At 31.7% G+C, this 19911-nt stretch overlaps 2 protein-coding genes across 4 annotated transcripts; both read right to left on the bottom strand.

Annotated features, from left to right (window-relative positions):
• Window positions 1-479: 479 nt before the first annotated feature.
• On the bottom strand, window positions 480-9552 carry LOC142643717 (cyclin-dependent kinase D-3-like). Of its 2 annotated transcripts, none has more exons than XM_075818428.1 (8): window positions 9152-9482; window positions 8157-8455; window positions 7959-8067; window positions 7081-7206; window positions 5729-5964; window positions 5342-5650; window positions 1429-1560; window positions 480-779 (listed from the first exon to the last, which is right to left on the bottom strand). In XM_075818428.1, exons 1-7 carry the CDS (start codon window positions 9254-9256, stop codon window positions 1503-1505), a joined length of 1242 nt encoding a protein of 413 aa, XP_075674543.1. In that variant the 5' UTR covers window positions 9257-9482; the 3' UTR covers window positions 480-779; window positions 1429-1502. The 2 variants fall into 2 exon arrangements, with proteins under 2 accessions (XP_075674543.1, XP_075674541.1); XM_075818426.1 differs by lacking the exon at window positions 480-779 and adding an exon at window positions 832-1273 and having other exon boundaries at window positions 9152-9552.
• A 3144-nt stretch (window positions 9553-12696) lies between these two features.
• Window positions 12697-18311, bottom strand: LOC142641974 (MADS-box protein FBP24). Of its 2 annotated transcripts, none has more exons than XM_075816303.1 (8): window positions 18293-18311; window positions 17712-17959; window positions 14474-14546; window positions 14230-14394; window positions 13956-13997; window positions 13757-13798; window positions 13290-13527; window positions 12697-12933 (listed from the first exon to the last, which is right to left on the bottom strand). In XM_075816303.1, the coding sequence occupies exons 2-8, from the start codon at window positions 17897-17899 to the stop codon at window positions 12929-12931; spliced, it is 753 nt and encodes a 250-aa protein (XP_075672418.1). In that variant the 5' UTR covers window positions 17900-17959; window positions 18293-18311; the 3' UTR covers window positions 12697-12928. The 2 variants fall into 2 exon arrangements, with proteins under 2 accessions (XP_075672418.1, XP_075672419.1); XM_075816304.1 differs by having other exon boundaries at window positions 14230-14388.
• Between the last annotated feature and the right edge of the window lie 1600 nt (window positions 18312-19911).

Genomic DNA, 19911 nt, shown 5'->3' with positions numbered 1-19911 from the left:
ATTTTCATTTCTAAATGGATGGGAAGTGCATGCCCATTAGTAACTGCCTAATGATAAAGACTTCTATTGCTTAGCTATAATCAAACACATTGCCAGATATCCAAAGTTTGGTTATCAGCCCCATAATTTAGGGAAAAACTTCATTTTTTTAGTTTCTCATGCTTTTATCACAACCAAAAAAATGTCTGCATCAGTCTGGATATGAAGTTTTAGACACTTGTTTCTTACTCTAGAGACCTTAACATTAAGTTTTTAGCCATTCTTTGCTTAAAGCACAATAAATATCATTAAGCACAATAAATATCATTCTCAAGAGTCTTGTAGCTTAGTGGCATTGCCTCATCTCCCGGAAGAACCTAAGTTTGAATCCTCCTCCCCCACTTTTTATAAGGAAAAAAAATCAAAAGAAAAAGAGAGGTGGGTGGGGGGGGACTCAATAATGAAACAGAGATGGGAAACAAGAACCAAAAAGAGGGAGATTTACAGTGGCAACTTTCCTTTTTCAGTAACCAAAAAGTAAATAAAAATTACAGTTTCCTTCACATTTCACATCAGGAAAGAGGTCTCTCGGAACTCACCTAAGTATTGATTATTTATACCGAATCAACAGAAACATAAAAATGGAAAACTGGCTCCTGCACGTGGACAGATCACAATCACATTGCCTAAACACTGCATCCAGAGAACCAATTTCCCAGACAGTTCACTTCGACACACAACACCGGGTTCCAGAAAACCAGTTTCCCGAACAGTTCTCTTAGCCAGAGTCATCCATTCATCTTAAAAACAAATAAAAGGTAAAATCATAAAATAATTTGAAAAATTATCCCGTCAGAAAAGAAAATCTAGATACAAAACCTGCAGTGAATACTAGTACATACAGAAACTCACATTCTTCAACCAAAAATGAAAAAAACGCATAAGACTCCACCTTGTCATGGAAAATATTTCTAGAGGTTCTCACAGAACTTATTCATAAAACAATTAAATGTAAATTTGGCTATCACACTTTCCTCATCTGGTGAAATACAAAGTACACTCAAATTAATGTTTTTTTTTTTCTGAATTGCCTCAAACCATAATTCTACTATTCTCAAGCATCAACTATAGTAAAATAAGAATTTAAAAAAAAAAAAAAAATAAAATTCCTCCAAAATTTTGGTCTTCCATGAACTATAGTACAAATTCCCTTTCAAAGTGACAAGGAAGCCACTATTTCATGCCATCTCCTTTTTCTCCTTCAACAGTTATTTTTGACCACCAAACTTCAATCCTACAAAAATGGATGATCCTCAAATTCATATATAGCTGCTTCCTTCTTATAATCTTCACACAGAAATCAGCCAATAGAAGGCATGCATGCAGATAAAGAGAATGAGATGCTGACTAGCCAGCTAATAAAACATCCTTCAAAGATTAACCACATACCTCGTAAATGCTAGCCCATCAATAAGTAGACAATGACCAAATCAGGATTTGAGTATACTTGATATAAAATGTTCTTACTCAGGGTGTTGGAATTCAAGATCTAATTTCCTTTTCAAATGTGTCCTGTCAGCACTGCAGAAGAAGCAAAAGAATGAATCAAGAATAATACAACCATTTAAGTACAAGGTTTGCTATACATAACAAACATAAACACATTCTGCATGTTCTGACTTCAGGAAAATGGAGATTCTGAAGCCATATTTCCACTTGTTTGTTTAATTAAAAAACATATTCCAGATTTTCCAATTTTGGCATCAGGTAAAAGATGGAGATGGATTCCAGTAAAGATATTGTATTATATCAATAAGCACCCAGATAATTGCAGCTATTGAGGGTTCGTACCTATTAGTATTACTTTAATGAAATGAAAACACTAAAATTGCACGTTTTCAAGAAATTAACATTTTAAAATCCGATCTCTAAATAAGGTAAAGATTTTTTTCCAACCTATCAAACCAACTTCATCCCAATCAGGGAAATTCATTCCAAAGACTCCTTTACTTGTGCAGCATGTTGAACCCACTTTTATTCTTCAGTTCCAAGTTTATAATTCAGATGATAATGATATGGACATAATATGTAGGTAAATTTTTTGATTTTTTTTTTAATATTAAGATTCTAGTGTAAAATTATTTAAACTTTTCCCTTTAATCTAGACTTTTCTTATAAATTTGAAATTTTGGAAATTATCTTGCGTGTGTGTGTATATATATATATTTTTTATTTTTAGTCTTTAAGCCAATATGTACACATTTTACATTAATCTAGCCCTTTTCTTGTAAGTTTTTTATATTTGTTATGTAGTCGTAATGTATATCTTTTCTACTTTCAGGTAGAAAATTTCACAATGAATATGATACCTTAATTTATTATGTAACTAATATGAGTTTAAAGTCCAAAGCAACCAGGTCAGTTACAGTTTGTCTTAAATGAATAAGGATAGGTTTGGTCTTATGATACTGTTCAAAACCTCATTCCAGGTAGCTTTTGCGTTTAAGGAATTTTTTTATTAGTAAGTTGCATGCACACAGTTGGTGGTTTCAAGCCCACAAACTCATCCTCCACATATTCTTATAGAAAAGTAGGTGCAAAGTGGAGGGATGGAAAATTGTAAGAGGATAAAAAAGTAAGAGGAAAGAAAAGCTTTTATTTTTCATCATGCGTGTTTGGTTGGGAGGATAAAAAGTGAAAGAATAGAAAACTAATATAAATCCTTTGTTTGGTTGAGAAGATAAATGAGAAAATGAAAAAGGTAGTTTGTAAAAATGTACTCTCATGTCCCTATTACGCATGTAAGAAGTAATTTGACACATTATAAAAATGACACATCACAATTATTACCTTATTAAACTTCTTTCTCTGTCAATTCATTTTTATAAATAAAAAATAACATGGCTAACAGAATTAGTTAAATATATATTTTTTTAACTCAGATTTTAGAATAATTATTAAATAATAATATATTTTTTAAAAATGAAACTAGGGGGAAAAATGATGTAGCAGATGAATGTTAGATAGGACGGAAAAAAAAGTGTTAGATAGGAAGTGCAAGAAAAATTAAAAAAAAAAACAAAAACCAAAGTTTGAATAAGACAAAAAAGGGTGAGTGGGTAGCTGTAGCAAGAGTAAAAATTACTTTAGCTTGATGCACACTTTTCTCTCCCATTTTTGTCCCCGATTTAGTGAGAAATTTTTTTTGTGAGCCCAGGTGGAATATACCTCAGACCACCAGTTTTCCACTCCCTTTTCCACTCCCTTTTCCACTCTCAACTAAACTACAAAAATGATGTTTTCTCCCCACTTTTTTCCATCCTACTACTTATCACCCCAACCAAACGCTAACTAAATACAACTTATAAAATTATGGCAGGTTAAAAAATTTCGCCATTAATTCAAAAAACCAAGCAGAAATTATGCTTGTGTTTCTGACTAAGTCACATCTCTCAAATTCCCATGCACAAGATTGGAAAAATTATCCTTGATACCTAGCCTGTCTCCCATGATGCCCAAATAAGGAAGTAAATAAATAAAGAAGAATATACTCAGGCAAGATAAAAGGGGAAGGGGTAGGAGGGTGGACAAGAAGAGTAAGGAACTCTGAACTCAACCAAGCTTTTAATGCCAACCAATTGGATCAGCCACATAGATCATTTCATGCCACCCAGCCCATAGATAGAACTTGAATAGGGAAGCAAGAAAGGTGATGGACCATAGTCTTAAACAAACATGTGCATGTATGTGACTACAGAGTGCCAGACACCACAGTCTGCACTATTTATCTACTGTCCAAATGAGGGTTTGCTTTATATTAGGATAAAATAAGCAATATATTTAAACATTTTTTTTTAATTGTTATTGATTTTTATATGGGCTTGGATAAAAAATGGAGCGAATTTTGCAACATTTGGCCAAATGATAGAGGAAATTAAAATAATAGATTTGTCCAATCAAATCTTGCTTAATAACTTTTCCCAATCCATAATTCGTATGCTACAACCAATTTGGAAATTTTAACATGAGCATATTTCGAAGCTAGCCTCTCACCTATTGAAACATTCCTACTTTTTTTTTATGACTTTTAATAAGCTCAACCAATCTAAGATATAGGTTCTTTGGGTTTTTTATTTATTTGTTTTTTATTTGGTTAACAAGGGTGTCCAAAGCTCTTCAAGCACTTGAGGTATATAGTTGTACCATATGAGGCATAGTCCGCTATGTGCTAGATTTTTTTTTTTTTTTTAATTTGTAAAAGTTGTAATCAGCAAGTAATAATATAACTCTTCATTACCTTCCAGGCTTAATTGCAATAAGAATTGAGAAAAAAAATCTAAATGGTGCAATTCAGACAGCCTTTATTCCCCATTATGAATTTTTATTTTTGATAAATCCATTATGCATTTGTTGTTCAGTATACCATAACAACTAATCATATTCTTGACAAGATTTGTATTACCTAATGTATACCATCAAAGAATTAAAAATTTCTCACCTAATCATTCAATAGCAAACTTGTCTATCATAACTTATTGACTTGATAGAAGGTTTTTAAACCAAAACTAACAAAACCCCTGCCAGCTGTCCCCAAATGAGTAAGGCATGATGAGCAATAATACCAGGATCTTTCTACACCTAAGATAAGGGACCCTCAAAATCAGATTTATCAAAAAGTGATCCAAAAATCACCCAAGCAACTCGCTTTTACAGCTTCAAAGATTGTATCTTCACATGTCATATGGATTTCCCATTCTTCAAGAAAAATAAGAGAAAAAATTTTTCCTTGTCAAAAAATTACCACTTCAAGGGAAAATTTTGAGATTTTCTAAAAAAAAATTTAGTGAAAATATATTTTTAACTTTCAGGGGTCAATTTTTTTCAATTTACATTTTTACCTTAAAGTTTAATGTTTAAATTGGAATCTGAAAAATGGACCAACAAAGTGGGACAGGGGAGAAAAAACAAAAAACAAAAAATTTAAGTGACTGCTGTTTTGATCAATAGACCTGTAAAAGCTCAGAGATATGCTTTATAATAAATAATCATGTCATGTTATGCTTACCAATGAGCTCTAGCTAAACTGGCACTTCCCCCCTTACAAGTGCTAGGTGGGGGTGGGGGGTAAAGTAGTTGGTTCAAGACCCACTGAATGTGTGTGTAATTTATCAATAATAACAAATAAAAAAATGTTGTGTTATGCTTCAATTTTAGCTTTAAAATGTCTCCATACTATTTTTGATCTCAAGAATATTGATACAAGGTTTAAAGTCCATCTTCAAGCATAACTACAGATCATGCACATCTAACTTACAAAGGTTAAAACCATTACGAAATAACATCATAAATATTGCTTTTTTACCTGTTAATGGTAGGTCTATTTGGAGGTTTTGCTCCAAAGATAGAAAAATCTATTGACATTGGTACTGGTTCATTCCTGCTTGTATTTTCACCAGCTGCCTGTCTCATTTCACCAACATGATCATCAACCTTATCTACTTGGTATGCATTTCCCTCAAAACCATCACGTTCTGGCATCACTCGCCTGGACTTTCTTGGAGGTGATAAGACAGTAGGACCATCATGTGAATCTGAGGCCCTAGATTCCCTCTTCGGTGCAGGTCTAGGGAGTTTATCTGGGTTTGTAGGTGGAGGCGCAGATGAAAAGTACCTAAATAGGAAAATATAGATGAGAGAAGGGAACCAAAACTAACCATAGGTCTGAATGGTAAAGGAAAAAGTGACACACCGATGCTCTAATGCCTGCTGCACAGATATTCTAGATTTAGGATCATAAGTAAACATCTTTGATAACAGATCTAGGGCATCATCACTAGCCATTGGAAACAGTGACCGTAAAGTGGGAGAAGGAACGTATTGATACTCCACGTAATCAGGAAGGTATACCATATCGGGCCACTGAGAAGGTGTTGGAGTCCCAAATGCAGCAAAGATTTTTCCCAATTGATCAATGTCACTTGAACCCTATGAAACAATAAAAATAAAAAAAGATGTGAGAATCAGAAATGCAAGCCTGGATTTCTTTAAATATTGATGGTAAAAGCAGACAAGATCAAGCCATGAAAGATATAAAAATAATCACTTGAATCAAAGGAGAATAAAATATTTTATAACATAACAATAGAAGTCAAGATAGTCAGAAAACTCAACACTACTAGCCTAAATCCTAACTGATTGTGGCAATGGATCCTTTATCAACTAATGGAGTTGGCCAGACGTATCTTTGACTGTCTAATTAATTATACTCCACAACTTCATGTTTGTCATATACCTTTTTACTGCTTGTACCCCCCATGTTAATTTTAGCCAAATTGGCCAGCAAAGTTGCAAATAAAAGAAGTAACAATCATCAATATGAAAGGAAAATAAAATTCTTTTATAAGTAATCAATTCACAACAAAACAAGATACAAATAGGATACAAGAAGATCTCCAAGTGTTACAATCTAAAATTAAAAAGATAAATTAAATAAAAAAAAAGAAGGGCATTGGATACTGCCTACAGCAATCATTGAATCATACAGTACGCAAGCCTATTGAAGAAATTACTAGTGAATCTAGTACAGTGGTCAATTCTGCCAACACAAAGACCACATACATCTAATCATCATCCAATACTAGAAAGAAATTGACTATAAGAAAGCAGTTCCTTCGATGTGAACATCAGCTCAAAACAACTTATGCAATGCAAGTAGCACAAATGAACTTATATCTGACAATCCAAACACAATTTGATGTACAACCTTCTCATATTCCCTTTACAAAAATATATTTTAACAGATATATAAGAGATATTCAATCTTCCACTTTCAAACGATAGTACATGCATGGGAAACACTATCAAAAGATATGAAACTAGCCACGAAGAAATCAACATAAATGCAAACAACATTATAAGATATGAAACCAAGCCACACATATATTGTCACAAAATACTAACAGTATAGATGCTAAAGTAAAAGATCTAAACCAACAATATTTTGCAAGAATCAAAACCACAAGCCAGAACTTGTTAGAATTAGTTTTTTTTGGATAGGTAAAGAACTTTTTAGAATTAGTAAGCATGAAATTTTCAATTTACCTGCAGAAAAGGTCGACGCAAGAGAAGTTCAGCAAATATGCATGCTGCAGCCCAAACATCCACCCCAGAGCCATATTGCTTGGTACCAAACAACAACTCAGGTGCTCTATACCATCGCGCAAAGACCTATTCATAAGAGTATGGCTTTATTACATTAAATAGCCCTTATCCCTTAATTTTATACAAATAAGACATTTTATCCCTAAAGAGTCTCACCACACCATAAAGTAGATTAAACTTTTTAATTCCACAATTTTAATGAAATTTATGAAATCTTTTCTTATTTTACATATGAATTTTAGTTAACCCATGCAATGTGTGAGCATACTACTTGTAATTCTCAAATAATCAACTCTTCTCTCCCCACAAACTTGATCATACCAGTGGCATATACAACAACACTAATAATATTATCCACAACAACAATTATACAATAGCACATTGTCCATAATATAGCAATAAGGAAAAAAGTAATTTAACAAAAAGGGGGGAAAAAGGTCAGAACAGTTAATAATAATAACAATATTAGCGCATTATTGTTACTTACATATTTAAAAAATCTAATAATTTTTTTATTGACCACAGCTTTCTTGTCATGTGAACACATCAAAAACTTTCTTTGAATCCCTCAAATGACCAGAAGAAGAACACAGCCAACTTTCAAACAAAAAATGTTCAATATTAGAAGCAGGAAAAGGTCGTCGTCTACTGCAGCTAACTTCACAATTATTTAAGCACCACACCAAATAAGATTTCTTTCAACAAAAGCAGTACCTGAAGGGCTAGGAATAAATTCATCCCAAAAGATCTCAAACTCATGATAATAGAACTTGAACAGTTAAGGAAATCACCATGCAATTATACATTGAGAAGCAAACCTGGTGAGTAAACTTGCGATCTGGGCTCCCAAATATTCGTGCTAAACCAAAATCTGCAAGTTTGAGCTGTCCATTAGATCCTATCAACAAGTTGTTTGGTTTCATATCCCTGTCAAATAAAAGTCACACGCATCTTAGACAAATCCTGCTTAGAAGTAAACAACATTACAAATAAGCTTGTCGGCACAAAAACAATACCTATGTAAAACCCATTTCTTGTGGCAAATAGCAAGTCCTTTGAGTGTCATTTGAAGGTATGATTTTATGTCAGCTGGAGAAAGAAATATATTCCGGTCACGGATAACAGCTTCAAGGTCTGTCTCCATGAACTCAAACACAAGATGCAAATTACCCTTGTGAGGGAACGCGTCGATTAACTCAATTATATTCGGATCTTTGAGTTCTTTGAGAAGTTTAATTTCTCTAAGTGCCGTAAAATTTACCCCTTCCTTTTGCTTCCCAAGCCGAATCTTTTTAATTGCAACTGTCTGTCCTGTCTGCACGCTCGATGGTTAAAATTATTCATTATAATAAGTCTACTTCAAAGCCAAATGTGTTTTTAACATATTCTCTCTAAAATCCAACCCACACCAAAAACCGCTGAGACCATTTGAGTTATATTTGTACATTGCATACTTAATGTAAAAACACAGTCAATGAGCCCCAGCTCAATTAGAAACAAGTTCAAGACTCAATGGCTGCATGCATAACTTCAGATAAAATTTCGTAAAATAATACAAAACTAACTTCAACCCAACAAGTTAGAAGTTTCAAGTAAACAATTTTGACTGTCTAATTGTCAATTCAGCTCCTAAAGAACATATATATATATATATATATCCAAAACTAATTATTAAGCTTTCCCCAAATAAATTATTTTTTCTCTCGATCTGGGTTTTTTTTTTTTTTTTTGGCTCCACACCCAAATACAATCTAATTTAAAATTTCAATTATATAAAAAAAAAAAAAAATTTAAAAATCCAAGCAGCATAAAACCACAAAATCTCACAAATCTTTTTTTCTTGAACTTCTTTCAGCTATCAAATCAAACTTTCAGAACTCAAAATTTTCATTTTTCCCAAAAACAAATTCTCAGAAACCAAACAGAGAATAGCTAAAATTCTTCAGCACAGACAGTTCTTAAACCCTAATAAAAAAAGAAAGAAGAAAATACTAGAGAGAGAAAGTACTACCTTAGTATCAATGGCTTTGTAGACGACTCCATAGGTACCTTCTCCAAGAACTTCGCGCTTCAGATACCTATCGGCGACTTTCTTTGAGAAATCGAGCTCCGTCATTTTTATTTTTATTATTATTATTTTAAAATTCTGGGTTTCGAAATTTTTATTCAAATTTATTATTTTTTTGGTATGTATTATGGAAAACTAGCTTGTGGGGCTCAAATTTGAGAACTTTCTAGGTGGATCGTCATTTTCTCCAGAAAATCCGAGAAAGTTAGGGTTCCAATTTCGGGCAATTAGAGTGAGAGAAAAAAAAGCCGTTGAAGGCTTTAGAGAGAGAGACGAAAGAGTAAAGCTAACGTCTACTGTCTATTTATGGTTTTCTAAAGGATATTTTGGTAATAGTGAACAACTCTTAGCTTGGGTTGTGTGTGTATATATATATGTATACATTTCCTCCTTTGTTCTTGTTTATTTTGTGATAAATCATTGTCATGGAAAAAGAAATTTATATACTCATTTCCCTTTTGTTCTTGTTTATTTTGTGATAAATCATTGTCATTAATTTTTTTTTTCTTTTAAGAAAAAAAAATAGTGTCCGCCATCTCTTCCTATACTTTGTATGTGTCAACTGGGGATTGAATTTTAACACTTTCACATAGATTTACCACAATATTTATACATATTTCGTCAATTTATGCACTAATTAATAGCTAAGACTTAAGTAGAGTTTGGGTTTAGATGTAGGAAGAGATGTGTCCTTAACATTATTGATTATTCAATTGCTGACATTTTCAATAAGGATTAACTTCAAATAATTACATTCATTTTTAAGGTGTGTAAGAGCATTAACATTAGTCTTCTTAAATATTTAGCTAAACTAATTCAAAAAACTTTACTTTTGCTTTTTTCACATAGACCTACCACAATATTTATACATGTTCTGTCAATTTATGCACCAATTAATAGCTAAGACTTAAGTAGAGTCTGGGTTTAGATGTAGGAAGAGATGTGTCCTTAACATTATTGATTATTCAATTGCTAACATTTTCAATAAGGATTAACTTCGTATATTTACATTTATTTTTAAGGTGTGTAAGAGCATTCACATTAGTCTTCTCAAATATTTAGTTAAACTAATTCAAAAAACTTTAATTTTGCTTTTTTAGCTATTTGTTATTTTCATATACATACATCAGTCTCAATACTTTATCAACATTGAAATTTAATTTAGTGAGAATAGACGCTCATTACATGTAAAGATGAGGCTATCCTCTTTAAAAACTTTAGTTAATTTAGTGAAACTGATGCACTCTTGTTTCAGTTGAGTTTAGATAAATTTTTGCTGAAATATTAAATTTGTGAGACTAATATGAATGCTCTAAGAGCATTCTCATTCGATAATTTCATCCTATTCTATTTTACTATTTCAAAAGGCTACTTTATCAATTATGCAATACCATTTTACAATACACTCAACATCCCAACTTTTATTTTACCATATTACACATTAAAATAATATATCTACATAATAAAATAATATATTCTGAAGAGAGAGAGAGAGAGAGAGAGAGAGAGAGAGAGAGAAAATGAAACAGTGGAGAGAGGTGGCAGATTTTTATAGGTAGAATAAAATAATAATTTTTGGATTTAGAATGTTGCTATAGTACCATCGCAAAATATGCGATAGTACTGTAGCAATATTGTAAATTTTTTAGCTTTAGCAGACTAGTTGTTGACATTTTTTGTGCTGAAATGGTAAATCTTGGCAAAATATAGCATATACCGTGCCAATTGCGAATTCACAAATTATTAGAATTCTAATGCATTCGTGGTCACCTTTTGTTTTTATTTCAAACCTCAAATAAGGTTTAAAATAAATGTCAAAAACCGTAAACTTGAGTTTAAATTTAGAAGTTCAGTCACGCATAAGAAAGTATTAGACATCCATGATAGTTGTCTCACGATGGTATCTTATATTGACATATTCTTATACATTACACAAGGACAAATAAAATTGAACTATGAGCATTTAGCTTTTGAGCCGCAATGCTCCATTATGTCATGTTTAAAGCAAGAATGATGTAAATGGCTGACAAATGGTTTTATTGGAGTGTGTAAGTTTAAAACACATGTAACCGATCTTGATGAATTGAGAGTATGATTTTATATATATATATATATATGTATGTATGTATATATGTATGTATATGCGGCCAATTAGTATTCATTTGTTGAGGATCTATAATTAAACCTAAGAATTTAGGATTAAATCTTAGTAGTTGTTGTTGTGTGTATGTTTAAATCCTTGAAAAAAAATATATAGTTTGAGGATTTGGAAATCATTTTGAAAATAGATGATACATTACAATTTAGCATAGGTATATACCGGCAACCCCAACATAACCTAAAAGGACAATGTGCCTAATTCATCATCTGGATCTCATTGTCTCTAGTGGACTAGAAGTAATGTGATTTGTTTGTTGGTGAGGATAGGGGCCTAAGAAAACATTGGAAAAAGTGCATTTTGTAGCTTCTATGGGTCCGTTTGGATAGAACTTATTGCTGAAAACTGAAAACACTGTAGCAAAATAATTTTTAAATGTGTGAATAGTGCCGTGAGACCCATTTTTAATGAAAAAGTTGCTGAAAAGTGAAATTTGTGGGTTCATGAACAGTGCACGGATGCACTGTTCATGAGGAATTAGTCAACAACTACGGCTGAAAGAAAAAGAAAAAGAAAAAGAAAAAAAAAAAAAAAAAAAAAGCTGAAAACGCTGAAACGCTGGGATAAGTTGAATCCAAACGCCCTCTATATCGTTTTGCTGTATAACTAATGTCTAGGAGTTACTTGTTCAAACTCAAAGTTCAAAAACCAAATTTACACTAACCTCAAAGTTCATGGATAATATTTGTAAAATTCCTCTCTTTTTTTCCCTCTCAATAGCTAAGATATAAAATTGATTCTAACACAGTTTGTATATGAATCTGATTCTTAATATTTTTCTTTACATACAGAATCAATTTAATAAAAGGCTTAAAACTCAATCATTTTAGGCTTTAGATTAACTGCATCAAACTTAGTGAACTCTCAAAATCAGTTAAGAGTTGAACTAATTTAATTTAGCCCATCGTTGCAAAAACACAAAACTTAGCTAACGTCTGAATAATAAAATAAGTTTAAAATTTGTTTAGTTTCAAACATATAAAATCAATTCTTAATATATTACATTTGTATTAATTTTAAGGTAGTATAAGATATTAATATCCAAAAAAAGTATATAAAAATGATTGTGCTATGGTTTGAAGAACCAAAATAATCAATCCTATTGAAAGCTAAAGGATGTTAATTTGATAAATCACAAAACCGTTTAAGCTACATTTTAAAACTAATCCTATGTAAAAATGAATTAAACTTTTAAAAGTTGGCTTTATATTTGTTTGAAACACATGGTAATTGACCAAGTAGCTTTTTATGAAAGCGTTCTAACTATTTTTTAATTCAATTATTAGAAGTGGGGAAGAGGAACTTGAATATGATTTTTCTCATAAAGGATATCAAATTAATAAAATAAGTTTTAATCCTGTTTAATTATTGGTCAAACATATGTCCTCATCATTCTTTATAACACACACAACATAGAAAGAAAATCCACATTAAGTACTTACAGAAACACATTTTATTCTCTCTATATATATAAGTACGTTAAAAGGAAATTATATATCATCATGTTATGCCAACATGATACAAGCCAAGTCACCAACCAGAAGCCTCCTTACCAGTCATTGTCAAACTGCAAAAGGTGCAAATGCAAACTTTAATTAGTTATATGTATCTATGACTATAAGTAATAATAGATGAATATGCAACTTAGAAACAAATTAGATTTTCATTAACAATCTCTTATACCTCTCTGGGAAATTCTCAGAATTACATGTTCTACTTAAAAATAATAGGTTATAAATTACACTTTCCACCACTAATGCTAAATAGTACACAAAAGCTTTAAAGATTATTAAAAAAAAAAAGTTTTAAAAAAATTATATATATAAAGACCAACAAAATGAACACAATTTTGTCAATTTATAAACCACCTAGCTTGACTCAATTTTTAAAGAGAATAAGTTCATCATGATGACATGGAAGTACCATAGTCGGGGAGGTGGAGACTGAAATCTTGAAGGTTGGGCTGAGTAGGCTGTAGACGATATGGATTAAAGATTGGAGGCACCTGAGGAAGACCACAACTAGGTTGCTCTTCTACAGAGAATGGGAATGATTCCAATACGCGTCGACGATCCTCAGTCTTAGCTACCATGGCCATTTGCTGATGTTGATCTAATGCTGCCTGATGCTCCAAAGCTACCTGATTCTCCCTAAGCTGAATCTGCAATAATAAAGAATTAAAACAATTATTAGTCTTAATTAGTTTATCATGTCTGCTAGTAGTAAGCTTAAAAAACAAGAGCTGCCATTGTAAAAATGTTTTTGGCTCTAGTACTAATTGATTGAGAATGATGGATTTCTTGTCAAATCCACACGCGAGGGCCATGCATGATACAAACTAATTAAGTAGCATTCAACTCTATATAAGCTCATATAAGAATTACGCTCACCAGATGGCACATATGTTCATTTTCATCGTGAAGCATTTTCCCCTAAATGTGAACAAGAAGGATTATTAATGATTAGATATAACAGAAGGGAATGAGATGACAAAGGTTCAATAATAATAATAATAATGGTACGTGTGTGTATGAGAGAGAGAGAGAGAGAGAGAGAGAGAGAGGTGATTTAACTGATCGCACAATTTACCTTCCTTCGAAGATTGTCAATCTGTTGTTGTAAGAGCTCGAACTGTAATTTCCAGTAAGAAAAAAAAAAAAAAAAAAGATTATGTCAAACACACTCACTTATATTAGCCAACTTTCTCAAACTTATATTAGGCAACATTTCATGTATAATTTTAATACAATTAGAACTTAATAACTTCCATAATGAATGTTTAGCAATAAAATGATGTGATTCAAATTGTCTCTCTATATATATTTGCTAATTAAGCCCATAAGAATATTTAAAAACACTATACCATTCTTTCTCGAACTTTGTTGACTGAGTTTTCCAGCTTTTCCTCAAGTTCATGTAAATCTCCAAATTGTACAGAATTCAAGTCCTCACCAGTGTAACGTTGCAAATTCAATTCAAGGCTCAAGGTTTCTCTTTGCATCCTTTTCAACTCACCATGCATCTGCCCCTACACATAGTAAAGAGGCAAACCTTAGAACCTTTAGTCGTGTTTATAATCTATTACAATTGGGATGCGATGTACGTACCAGCTGGTCATTGCTTTCTGGAATTTGATCAGTCCCTGTTGCAATCTTGTACCTTCTTATGATATGTTCCATGCTGTAGTAATAGAAAAAAACGTTGATCTTGAATATTAAAAAAAAAAAAAAAACATTGATATTGAATATAATTGTATTATGGGTTGGTTGGAGCAAAAGCCATCAATAACATGGAAATATGGCAATATTTGAAAATAATTTCCTACGAGAAATATTTTGACATCAGATGTCTTAAGGGAATCAACAAAATATCAAAATACATTCTAAATATATAGCAGTAATCAAATGAAAGCCCTGCACTTTGTCTCACTCTTAACAAATTAGAGTCTAAAATCTATTGATTTGGAAATTATCATTACTAAAATGGATGCAATAGAAGACATAGAGCTATATCTAGTTTACTATATGATTCTAGGTTGTTACATGTTGTAAGCTACATTATTTTTGCTCTTTCCTTTCCTCTACAAATTTATTATTTTCTTTTTTATTTTAATATGGTATTAGAGCCAAGTTTATATAATTTTTAATAGGGTTCAAGTAGCCCACCATCAAGCATCACTTGGCTTAGTCACTACTAACCACCATACGGGCTAGCAAAACTAACTAAAGTTTGGAATAGTCACTATTAGCTATTGTCCCAAAATATCTTTCACAATCTACTTTTCTCTATGGATAGGGCACTTTATAGCTTTCTTTTCACGTGTGTAGATTCTAATTTTGGGATTCCTTTTCCCATTTAAGGCTTCCAAGTCACACAAATTGGGCTGTCACTCATTTGTCCTTTTGCTTCATCTCTATCACTCACTCCCATGCATCACCACGACTTCTTTATCCATCAATGTTCCTCCGGCCATAAGTGTGGCATTCTTTGACCATCGCAACCACTCCTTGTTCACTAGTACAACCATTCTCAGGCCCTTGTAGTCGTCCTCCGACATTCATAAGTCGTCTTTGTCCATTGCCATCATTATAATTGCTCTCAATTGTCAATTCATTTTACATTTTATCTGGCCTATTCTTTGTCGATTTGGTCCATTCTACATCTAATTCTGTCATTTGCCTTCATGGTTTCCTTCATTAGATTACAATTCCAAACTTAAGATTCCACCTTAGGTTTGAAGGAGATGTTAGTATATGCACATGTTTTCTATGACTTAGTATATTTGCCCTCTATGTTTTACTTTGTACATAATTTAATCATAGCCCCTTCTTATGTCATGAGTCAAGGGTAATTGATATGTCTTGATTAAGACATAATCAATAGCCCCTATAGGCCAATCATTGTGTGTATATATACACCCTATATTGAGTTCTTATAATACATGAACAATACAAAATAGTAAAACTAGATTGATTTGAACCATATAAAGCATTAATTCTGCTCTCTCCTTCTCTCTCTAAATATTTATTTTCTTCTTTATATTTGACCTTTTAAATGAAATATATTAAGGAAAAAATTTGTGGAAGAAATAACTACAGGAGATCAATTCTTATATCATACTATAAAGTCCTTAGTTGAACCAATAATATCATAAATCTTAGTTCAATTCCACAAACAAATACTAATCTTTCTAGATTCTTAAAAAAAAATTATAATCTTTCTAGTGACAAGTAAGAATAATATCTTCTATTCCATTTTAGATGTTCCACCATGTATTTTATTGATTGCAATTTGTCATATATTTATTTCACTTTTCTTATAATATAATCAAAGGTTTTTATTTTTTGTATTCTAATTTTTTTTAAATAGACACATGACACACTAGAGTTAGTAGAGTATAAAATGAACCATTAAAAGTTGGATGAATCATATTTATTGGACAAATAATAATGATAACTATTATCTTCACAGCAACAATGGCTATATCGAAATTCAAAAGTCATATACCACACTTTCTCAAGGTCCCAAATAAAGATTACCTTTTACCAATGTTGATCCTAACATGGTCGCTCTTAGATGTCAGTTGGAATATATTATGTCATTATTAAAGCCACTAGGTTTCACAATGAGCTTGACACATGGAAATTAAATTGAAAGAACAATAAAGAGAAAAGAACTTATTTGAACCACAAAAGATGGACCTATTTTCTTTTTGGTGCTAGATTCTAATCCTGATTTCAAGAGCTGCTCTTGCCTACGTAATATATATATATATACGTAAAAAAAAAATTGATTAGTATTTTGATTTGATGATAAAAATTTATCATTAAGATTAAATGCTATAGTTTAAAATATTTTCTAAAAAATATATATATTACGTAAAAAAGATTATTTTTTTCTTAAAAAAAAGAAAAGAAAAAGAAAAGGGTTCTTTTCATATTTTACACAAAAATGAGTCTGCATGCAGCATGTACCGAATCATAAATCCTCCCACATTCTGCTTTTTTATTTTATAGAAATTATCTAAAATACTAATTGTAGTGAGCATAAATATAGGCCAATATTTTTTCCCCAAGAAATATATATTACTACAACAACAATTAAACCTAGTCCCCATTTTTTTGGGGCTGGCCATAACTCTTTACATTTTAACTTAAGTTATCTACTCAAAAAAAAAAACTAAGTTAATTTACCCAATTAATTAAAATTCCATAGAACATAGAAATCTGATCATGTTATAAAAGTACAAAATTACAAGTCAAGAAGATCGATACAGAAGTCAGAAAAATATATCCAACTGAGGTAGAGATCTGAAACTAATTAAACTTTGAGATCATAAATTCATAATCATCATGTATTTGCCTCAGGCAAAAGTAACATTTTATAAAAATACCAGAACCAAAAAAGCATGGAGCAGCTTAGCTAGGCTAGGTCAAGGCAATCATCAGCTGGTCAAGTTATAACTGTAAAACTGACAAAATAACATGGCATGGAGAGAGAGAGAGAGAGAGAGAGAGAGAGAGAGAAACCAGACGAAGTTGATGACTGAGAAAACCCTAGCCATAACATTTAGGAAAAACAACTAAAGAGACCAAATCCAAAACTTTTATCAAAACAAAGGACAAGATGTGAAGTGCATGGTTTCAAACATGATATAAAATTATAAATTCAGAATCTCATAAGTAAATACACAGATAAAAGATCCCATTTTGAAGATCAACAAAACCTGCAATATTATTCACTTTGAGATACTATAACAAAAAAGAAAAAAAAACCATAAAAACAAAACTTGCAGAACAAGAAATGAAGCAGAAAACATTAAAAATATAAGATTTAAAGCTATACCCAGATGTGTCACTGCAGTACTCATACAACTTTCCAGAGCTTGAGAAGACCACGATTCCAATTTGGGCATCACACAGCACAGAAAGTTCATGGGTTTTCTTAAACAACCCTACTCTTCGTTTTGCAAAGGTGACGTGTCTTGTGGTTCGGTTCTCTATCCTTGAGATTGACACCCTTCTCCGTCCCATTTTCCTTGTTAGAGAAAGCAGAAAAAAAATGGGATTTTTATCCTTTTAACGCTCAAATTCCTGGTTCACAAAAAAGATAAAGTAACCAATCAATTGGTTCTAAAATGCCACTAGGAATAACAAGCATATATGTTACATTTTTGTGGAACAAATTTTCTATATATATTACTTTAGTGCTTTTTCTTCTTTTCCCCTCCTATGGAAGTTCATCAAAGGCCTAGTAGAATCAAGGAATTGTAATCAAACAATGTGAACACATAGTTCTAAAAACCCTAATGGTGACATATATTAGCAATTTTTGCAGTATGTAAGAGAGAGAGAGAGAGAGAGAGAGAGAGAGAGAGAGAGTGTGTGTTGAATAAAGGAAAAGCAAGCAATGCTAAGAGTTGGTACCTTTCTTTCTTCCTTTGCTTTTTGGATGTTTGGCTTGAAGCGTGTGGCTTGAACAAACCAACCCAGTACTATATAGGTGACATTCTTTCCAAATGGTCCATCTTTTTGTATAATATTACAGAAATACCTATTACAAGACTCAAGTAGTTTCTCTTTAAGTGTGTGTGTGTGACTGTGTGTTATAGAGAGAAATGCTTGTGCTTGTAAAAATGTTCATCACATGTAAATGTGATGTTAATATGTCTTAATTTGTTCAAGTATTGATTGCGTGATTACTTGGAATGAAAAATTCCACACGTAATTTTGGACAAAGTGAAAGGTCATATATTGACCTATGAAGTTTGATATAAGACTAAATAATTCACTAAAGAGTTGATCAGAACTGTAAAAGAAATTGAATAACAGCAGAATTATTGAAAGTATATGAATTCAGACAAAATTTACAAGCATTAAGTACCTAGTTGTTTTTTTATTTTTTGACAAAGAAGTACTTGCTTTGGTGAATGTATATGTATGGTTCTTATTTCTTAAGATGACTACAAGTCTTGCAATTTCTTTTATTTATATATTTTTTCCAACAAAAAAGTACTTCATTTATCAGAAATGGTATGTGAAGCTATATTAAAAGCTGCTTTCTTTCTATATGGTAAAAATCTGAAATCTTTAGGGAGCAAATAGGTGTTGCAAATTGCAATGGTTGTTGGTTCTATCAGCCTCCATGGTTCTAGTTCTTTCTTTTTTTCTTTTTTTTTGGGTTTGATAATAAGTATATCTGATATTATGAATATCTTGGCATTTCTGTAATTTCCTGTAAATATCATATCAGTACTTGCATATACAAGTATTATTCCTTCACTGTCTTCCATTGAAAATAGGAACAAAAAGTGTTTATGTCATATACTGACTGTTAACCACCACACCCTTTGGACCACTCTATCTATGCCAACCTAGCGACCTACCCTTATTTGAGGTTTCCAAATTGGGAAATGGTAGAAAATCTGGGCACAGTACCAATTCTACTGTTTCTCAAATCCCCCAATTCAAAATTCCTAGTCACACGCAAGAATTGACAAAGCATACACCTTCCCTTTTGTGCCTAACTATTCTCACAATTTTTTTTTTAATTTAAAAAAAAATCGTTGTGTAAGTAGTGATTGATGCATGAAAAATAATTATTGACTTGATCTTTATTATATATCAATCACAATATGTTGCTCGATCGAATAATTATACAAAAAAATTTGGATTTTTTTCAATGGGGTGTTATTAGAATTATTGTTTGCAATATTTTATGCTATACAAGATTAAAAATATCAAGAGAATTTATGTCTTAACCATTAGTCAATTACGCGTCAAACCATTTCAAGAAGATGGTGCTAATAATCTATAGAGCTTGACCATTAGACTTGCCACTTTATTCGATTTCTCCAATGCGCATGCATTGTACGTCAAAAACTTGACCTTGCTTTGGGTGGTTTCCATGAAAATCCAAAGAAACTAATAATTTGACCTTCCCTTTTCCCATAACATATTGTTATATTATCACAAAATCTCCATTGAAAGATAGTGTATTTGTGCAAGAAGAGTATATTATTTTCCCTTCTAGAAATTGTTCAAGG

Source organism: Castanea sativa, chromosome 7 (assembly GCF_040712315.1).
Source record: "Castanea sativa cultivar Marrone di Chiusa Pesio chromosome 7, ASM4071231v1".
Lineage (NCBI taxonomy): Eukaryota > Viridiplantae > Streptophyta > Magnoliopsida > Fagales > Fagaceae > Castanea > Castanea sativa.
This window is presented reverse-complemented; position numbering and strand designations above follow the sequence as displayed.